Below are 8,591 nucleotides of genomic sequence, written 5' to 3'. Positions count from 1 at the left end.
AACCTGCGAAAACACACGCAGGTAAGTAATTAGAAAACACACACCCCTGTAGTTAGTAGTAGCAGATGATTAAGGGTTTGTGCATTTAGTGCAATATGACTTTACTGTCTTGTGTCATAGTTTCAACTCAATTTTTGTTCATAGATGGGGACAAAGACAGGTCCCAGGGGAATACAATGGAGGGATAATAGTCCCTTTCTGTGAGAGCCAGTCATCTAAATCTGTGTCGAAACATGTCACAAGTTCAAAACACATCAGGTAAGTCACACGTTTTGTGACCAAATTTGTACGATCATGATAATATCACCCGTTTCGTGCAGACAGAAAAATGTGTGGAACAAATCATCTGATATGTTAGAATCAAAGCTGCAGCTCAACCATCGAGAATGTCCCACTGTTTATATTGACCTACGCTGCCCTGATCCTTCAGTAAAACAACAAAGAACATCCCCAAATCTTTCATCAGAGTCCAAACACAACACTCACCAGGAAATACCACCTGCAAAGAAACCCAATCTTAAAGTGCCTGCTGGATCACAGATGGGGGACAGGTAAATATATCCTGCATTAGAAGCATTTGTCATGGTTCACTCCAGCACATTTTGTTTCATTATATTGTGTCATTTCTCTCTGCTTCCAGGGAAATGACTGGCATGAGTATGTTGCTTCACAAAATCTGGGATGAATAGAAATAGGAATAAATATCCCAACAGATATACAGATTCTCCGTATCCAGTGCCAGGGAATGAAGCAGAAGAACCTAAAGAGAAGCTAACCCAGTCTGTGGAGTCTAAATGTAGTCATGAGTCACACCATCTGTGGGGAGATAAACAGTCTTCACATGTACAGTTTGAGTACAGAAACCCTAAAGTGGAAAGCCCACTGACAGCTCAGCAAACACTTATTTTAACCATGACAGTGATTTTGTTAGTGACCAACAGAGACAGCAAGTGAAGCAGCCATTACAACAAGAACAACATAAGATTCTTGAGCAACTGGGAATACACTGACCAACCAATTCTGTCAATCAGAAGCAGCCAGCTGCTGAAAGGACTGATGTTCTTTATGGTTTTCTAAGTAGTGCCACAGAACTCAAAATTGCAAGTGTTTAAAGGAAGACTTCACCTGCAAAATACCCTTTAGTTTGTCAGTTACTCTCCACATGTTATGTTGAATTGGTGAGAAAAAAATTTGTTTTTCTCATATGCCTCCACAGTGAATGGAGAGTCCAAACAAGGTGATCAATCTTCATGAATTGAAGTCACTGGGGTCCACCTTTAACAGCAGCAAAACTATATCAAAACATTTGATAAACTCTCACACAACTCGTCCAGTATAATCCACATCTCATTTATCCAATCGTATGCTCAGTATTTCCCAAACACATGCATTGTCGCTAGAAAACCTTAGTATTGGAGTCCGGCCTTGAGGAGAGCATGGATAAGTTTCACCCCAGTTCAATTCTAGTAGTAAGGTTTTAGTGGAAATGCATGTGTTGAGCATACATTCATTCATTCATTCATTCATTTTGCATAACCGCTCATCCTGTTAGGGCTCGTGGGTGGGCTGGAGCCTATCCCAGCTGACATTGGGTGAGCAGCAGGGTACACCCTGGACAGGTCAGCAGACTAGCACAGGGCTGACACATAGAGACAGACAACCATTCATGCTCACATTCACACCTACGGGCAATTTAGGGTGCTTTCAGACCTACAGTTCGCTTGGTCCGAATCAGGGACTCATTTTGTTAGAATGTTACATAATTGCCTCGAGTTGATTTGTGTTCTCAAGGCAGCATTTATAAACGGACCAGATAAAATGCCTTGTGTGAGAAAGCTACTCTTGATTGGTCAGAATTTCCATGCTGGAAAAATCCAGGAAGTAAACAAAACGTTGAAGAAGAGCAAGATAAATGCGACACTTTCTAATGTCACAATGGAGGAACAACTACGCAGGTTGATTTTAGCGCTGCTCATCGTGGACTATATTGCTGTCAATGTTCATTTTAGTCAAACCATACAGTTTGAAAACGAGGCGCGGCTCCAACTAGAAAACAATGTTTTGATGCATTGGATGTGCTGAATGTGCATATTAAGGCAGTACAGGAGGAGGTGCACATTAATAATCCTCCAGGACTGTAACATGCTCACGTTTAACCCAAACAATGTGTCATGTGACTGCAGTTGGTTCAGACTGAAGTCGGTACATGTTCTCACCACAAACGAACCACACCAGAGTTTGGTTGTAACTGGACTGAGACCACCTCTTTAAGAAGGTCCGAACCACAGTTAGGGGGCAAATGAACTTGAGTGTTATTGAACCAAACCAAACAGGGCAGGTGTGAAAGCACCCTTAGAGTCACCAATTAATCTAACCTGCATGTCTTTGGACTGTGGGAGTAAGCTGGAGAACCTGGAGAAAACCCATGCTGACAGGGTGAGAACATGCAAACTCCACACAGAAGGGCTCCTCCACCCTGGGTTCAAACCAGGAGCCCTCTTGCTGTGAGGCAACAATGCTAACCATTGTACCACCATGCCGCCAATAGTATTTGAGTCTGAGACCATAGATAAGTTTCACTCCTAGTTCAATTTTAAGTAGTAAGGTTTAAGTGAAAGTGCATGTGTTTGGGTCATGGACATCTACTCACCTTTCTGTAACCAGCCAGCTGGCTATTTCAGCTCAAAAATTTGCCTGGACCAAGAAGCCCACACCTCACCCTTCCATCTGCCATCTTCCTCTTTAAATAATTTCATCTCCAACACCTCTGTCAAAAAGGTGGTTCTCTTCAGAGAGTGTCATTTAGTATATTTTCAAGCACACAAATGTTTTTGCACTCTGTCGCTGACTGTATTCTGTTCCCCTGGCTTTGTATTTCAGGTTATAGATAGGATATTTGGTCTCAGTCCAGGGTTTTACTGGCAGACTGTGGAAACTCTGGAGTGTGTTTGTAAGGGGAGAGAGACCACACAAGAGCTGCACACAGAGGTGAGCATGTTGTCCTTCAAATGTGTGTGCCTTTTGATCCTAGGAAGCAGTCGGAGGCATAGCAGTGAAGGTGGATGAACTGAATGGTGTGTTGCTCTCATTTTTGTTGTAGGTATCAGTTGTTCTGGGGTGCAAAGCTTTCTGTCTGCATCCTCTTACAACACACAGCGCAGGACTCTATGTGTATGGGGTTCCTGATCGACAGTCCTGGTAGGACATTAAGTAACTCATCTGGTCATAAAGGACTCAATAATTCTCCTTCTGGCTCACTGGTCTGCTGTCTGTCCTTGTTCTAACTGTGGCCTTTGACAGTGTCCTCGTTGAATAAAAATAGTCTTTAAAAACTCTCACTCTGATTCATAGGTGCTGTACCAGTTATTCAGATAACTGATGAGAGCTGCCAGCCTGTTCTTGCCCTTGCTGTTCAGGGCCTTCATGCCCACTCAGTGTTGAAAGATTTAACTAGTTCCACAGATCCTCTACTGCTGCTGCTTAGAAAGACAGAACTCAACCCTCTTCACTGCAGAGTTCAAGAGCATCCACTCCTCTGCTCCCCTCGACTGGCCAGTCAGGTCCACTCGAAGCTGTGCTTGTGGGTTTCAGGAAGACTTCAAGGAGGAAGTGCACAGAAACACAACTGGCCTCTGAATAGGTTTGTTGTAAGCAAAAAGGAGGCAAAGGGAGGACTCCAGTTAACTGATAACTGTCATGACAACTGCTACAAAGTAAGCCTCTCATGCACAAATGAAAACTCTCCAAGGACACAGTTTACTTCAGGTACAATGAAGCCTTATACACACGAGGAGACAGAATACTACACATCTATATAGTAATGATTCATTTTGCTCCTACATGAACCATGCCACATTGGAAATAGTTGTCAGAAGTACTGGGCACTGCCAGAGATGGGACCAAGTCACACATGTGCAAGTCTCAAGTAAGTCTCAAGTCTTAATCTTCAAGTCTCAAGTAAGTCTCAAGTCTTAACCTTCAAGTCTCAAGTAAGTCCCAAGTCATTTTTTCTTGGGCAAGTCAAGTCAAGTCAAGTCACAGGTTATATCAAGTCAAGTCAAGTCAAGTCCTGTAATAGGTCAAGTCTAAGTCAAGTCACCTTATTGTAATTTTACCTGTAGAATCTGATCTTAATAAAGTGAAAATACAAGATATAAGTAACTGTCAGTAAACATTGACTTCATCACTGCAATGTTTACTTCGCAGGGACGACCCCCATGCGTGCGCACGCGCACACACACACACACTAACCAAGGCAGTGGCCAAAATCACCCATTTAGCTCATTTAACCCTGTGTTGCTTGTTCATAAAACGTACAGCCGGTCTTGTGATGAACCGGTCGGAATGTTTGCTCACGTTTTCTGGGGTTAATGTTAGCAAATAAATTAAAAACAAGTTCCACCAAACCGACCCACCCCGCCACCCCACCCCGTATCGTATCAAGCTAACGTTAGCTAACTACCGACTAACCAGATAATATTAGCTAATTGACAAGCACTTACTGGGCAGAACGGCTCTTCAAATGACGAACAAAGTTTGAAGTTGTCGCCTGGCTGTCCGAGATGTTTATGCCGCATGTCTTGCACTGTGCTGTTCGTCTTTTGCCGTAATAATGGTAATTCCGAAAGCTGAAGACGATGACTCTCGGTACCCCTCCCGCTGACATGTTGATGCCTATCTGATATAAGAGGGCCTATTTCTCCAATAAACACGTAAGGTACGTAGAGAGGGCATGACTGATTGACAGGGTAGTGATCCAATCATGACAACGCCATTCTCAGCCTGCGCTCCTACCAGGTAATTGACATTATTTTTTAAATTAATTTATTAATTTTATATTCTAACCGAAAGCATGATGTAAATAACACTCAAGTCATTCAAGTCATCGTGTCTCAAGTCAAGTGTCCCGAGAGTTAACTTCCAAGTCCGAGTCAAGTCTCAAGTCTTTTATTTTTTGGCAAGTCAAGCCAAAAGTCATCAAAACAGCGACTCGAGTCGACTCGAGTCCAAGTCACAATGACTCGAGTCCCCATCTCTGGGCACTGCCCACCGGTACAGGTGTTTCTGAAAACATTTAAGCAGAGAAATAGGCAATGCAGTAAAGGAATCTTGATTCATATTTGATTGGCGCTGCCTGATTTAACAGTTGCAGACTGCAGTTCAGGAGCAGTGATCAACATGATTGACAGCTGCGTTAGAGACTCCTCGGCTCTGACTCGTTGTTTTTATTCACATTCAGTTTTAAACTGACACATTTCAAGAGGGTATATTTTATTAATTTATAATTTTACTGTCCAACTTACGAAGTTGACTTTCAGTTTCACCTGCTGCTGTGTCGTAAGACAAATTTCTGTGCAAGCAGACAATAAAGTATACCATATCGCATCGTATCGTGTCATATCTAAGTGACTTTTGCAGTCAGATGTTAGAGACTTATCTTCAGCAGGAAATCCGTTAAAGTCAGTAAGGTTTACTTAGTACAGAGGTTGGCAACCTGGGCTCCGGAGCTGCATGCCCCTCTCCAGTGACTCCCTGTGGCTTTGACAAAAAAATTATATGGAATTCAATAACTTTTTTGTGTGTTCTATGGCCTGGCACCTATAAATTTTGCTGAACCTAAACAGCAGTGGCTTGTCTTGTCAAAAATTGCAACAACAAAAAATTAATAGATTTAGACAATTATTATTATTTGTTTTTAAATTAGGGGAAAAAAGCTAGGGAAATTTTTTTAATAACTTACATAAATAATAAATATCAATTTATTTTCTAATCATTTATTACAATAATATAATTATAATTTATAAATATTACATATTATTACATTTTACAAACAAACAAGAAAATGACCTAATATATATATCTATATCTATATCTATCTATCTATCTATCTATCTATCTATCTATATATATATATATATATATATATATAAGGTCATTTTCTTGTTTGTTTATTTGTTTTTAACTTTCTTTCTTTTCTTTTTTTTTTTTACCTAATTTTCTTGTTATGAATTTTCTCTTCCTACTAATTTCTTGCAATTTTTTCGGGTCATTTCTTCTTTTGTTGCTCATTACCTTCTTCCAATGTTTTTTGAAAGGAATCAAGCCAATTTGCTCTGGTTTCAAAGGGTTAAGGTTAAAGTATGTTTTGCGGCTTCAGACTGATTTGTTATGTATTATTTGGCCATAAAGGGCTCCTATGATTGTAAAGGTTGCTGGCCCCTGACGTACTTAAGTACAGTCCCTTTATTATATATATATAATCTGTCATCCTCATTTTGACAGTGTCAGAGGGAGGTTGTTCAATTTAAGCAGATCACCTTCTATTCATTGTGCAACAATGGAAGGTACTGTCAACTCAACAAGGAGCCAAAAGTCTAATAGCTGTTGTCCAAATGCCATTTTCATCTTCACTGTTCTGAGGGAAATTTTGAGCTGCTAATCCTTCTCTCCCTCCCTGCACAGCTGACTTATTCCTTGTAGTGTCGCCTGTTGGGTCTCCATGTTGCTACGGCCAAGTGAAGGCAGAGGCTTCAGTATGAGGGGGTGCAGAGGCTGCGGCTTCAGAGAAAAAGAGCTGCAGTCCTTGGACTCTTCCGGCGGGTAGACCTGCTAAATACACAGCCAGAGGTCAGACTAAGAAAAGGACTGTATGTAGAATAGAAGGGTATGATTGTATTCATGACAAGGGTCAATTATTGATAATGTTTCAAAAAACACTGGTTTCTCCATTTACTTTTGTATTTTTCATCACAGTGTTGGAGCCTTTGTATGTTCTCTCTAGGCACTTTTGTTCTGCAGTTCACATACTGTGACCCTGGATCAGGGTCAGCTGGAGCTGCCCTCTCACTGTCTGCTGTTGTTACTGAGGAAAGAAAATGCAGCCCACCCCAGTGTCAGTCTGCCAGCAGGTCTGAATTCCACCTTAAAGTACATCTACAACAGCATTTATCTCCATAAATGATACTAAAAGTAAAATTAAAGTCTGTATCGTCAAGTTTTCCAAGAGTCTTTGGTAAGCAGTGTGCGTTCAGTTGCAGTATGCTCCTCAGATGTTTCCCTCAGTGTCTTTTTCTTGTTAGTTAGGTGTATGTGGGCAGTGCCAGATCCTTCCAGTATGATCCTGTCCCATAAGAAGTGTTCATCCAACTCTGCCATGGAGCAGGTGGTGATTTTGACCTTGTGATGAGCCAAGGCCTGAGCCTCCTACACAGAGTGCTGACAGAAGGGCAGGAAGGTGGGTGAAGTTCAACTGTATTTGTGGGAGCACAGCCTGTCCCAGGTTTTGGAACTGGAGGTGGCAGTAAACAAACAAAATACACTGTCAAATACACATAGCAGCCTACGCAGTTTGTTAGTGAGTGTGTGAGTGAATCATTCAATCAGAATTGAGGTGGATGCTTTGGCTTCACTGTGGAAACGCCTACCACGCAATTACCCCGCTAACCTCAGTGTCCTCATGTCACCCACACCTGAAGCAGCTTTCACACAAGCCTCCCTCTTGTTTTTTGAGCATGAGATGATTCCTGGCAGATTTGTTTGAGCGCTGTATAAAAACATCAGATATCAAGTCTAAAATCAAATGTCTTGAGGGACGCTCCAAGTTTGAAGTTTTGAGCCTATCACAACATTTATGTAGAAATAAGCAAATAGTCTTGTGTGTGTAGACGTCTATCCTCCACAGACCACAGTATGCGACCACTTCTGACGTTTCCTCAACAAAACTGCAGCACAAAAGGTTTGCGTATAAAGAGAAACAGCCTTATCTTAAAAAGTAATATTTACAACAACCATGCAGAGCTTATTTGATATTATCTTTGGCATTTGTTGACGTAGTGAGATCTGAAAATACATTTCTAACAACTACAGGGCACACAACAATTACATTTTCATACACTTTACATGCACACTGCTTTCTGGCTCAAACACAGCACATATGCCTGCAGACAGTGTAACCGATAAAGATATCTGTCTGAAAAAGTAAGTTTCCTTTCATGCATAAACATAAGCCGTGATCATTCACACCGCGTTTATTGTTGTGTGCAGCACCCCTCACACTTTGGAGGCCCATGTGGAGTACTTGTGCTCTGGCTCCTCTCTGGCTCTCGGCCTCCAGGGGGAGAACGCTGTGAGGAGGCTGCAGGATGTGCTTGGTCAAGAGGACCCATCCATGTAGACCTGTTATGGCATGGCTCATGTATACAATGGCGTCTCTGGTCAGTGCCCTATACTGCACACTGCGTGAAAATCCCAGTAGATCAGCAGTTTTTGAAATACTCAGACCAGCCCGTCTGGCACCAACAACCATGCCACGTTCAAAGTCATCTTTCTTTCTCATTCTGATGCTCGGTTTGAACTTCAGCAGGTCGTTTTGACCATGGTTGAGTAGCTATTTGTGTCAACGAGCAGTTGTACAGGCATACCTGAAAAAGTGTCCGGCATGTAAAGCACTTTGAATTGACTTTATAAATCAAATGTGCAAATAAACTTGTCCTGCCTTATTGTATGTTTAAAAGAATACTTCACCCATAAAAAGATCATTTCCATTTAGTTACCCACCTTGTGTTACACTGAATTCATGAAGAATTCTCGGA

General features: G+C 41.7%; 1 protein-coding gene across 1 annotated transcript; it reads left to right on the top strand.

Annotated features, from left to right (window-relative positions):
* The first annotated feature begins 233 nt into the window (after window positions 1-233).
* LOC144458677 (dynein axonemal assembly factor 8) lies at window positions 234-7,540 on the top strand. The gene is given in 9 exon segments (XM_078161660.1): window positions 234-258; window positions 431-551; window positions 2,682-2,778; window positions 2,881-2,988; window positions 3,032-3,074; window positions 3,352-3,713; window positions 6,782-7,178; window positions 7,181-7,325; window positions 7,327-7,540. Coding segments are annotated over 9 exon segments (1,512 nt in total).
* Window positions 7,541-8,591: the final 1,051 nt, after the last annotated feature.

The sequence above is a fragment of the Epinephelus lanceolatus genome, chromosome 18 (assembly GCF_041903045.1).
Source record: "Epinephelus lanceolatus isolate andai-2023 chromosome 18, ASM4190304v1, whole genome shotgun sequence".
Classification (NCBI taxonomy): domain Eukaryota; kingdom Metazoa; phylum Chordata; class Actinopteri; order Perciformes; family Serranidae; genus Epinephelus; species Epinephelus lanceolatus.
Note: the sequence above shows the minus strand (reverse complement) of the source record. Positions and strands in the feature narration are given on the sequence as shown.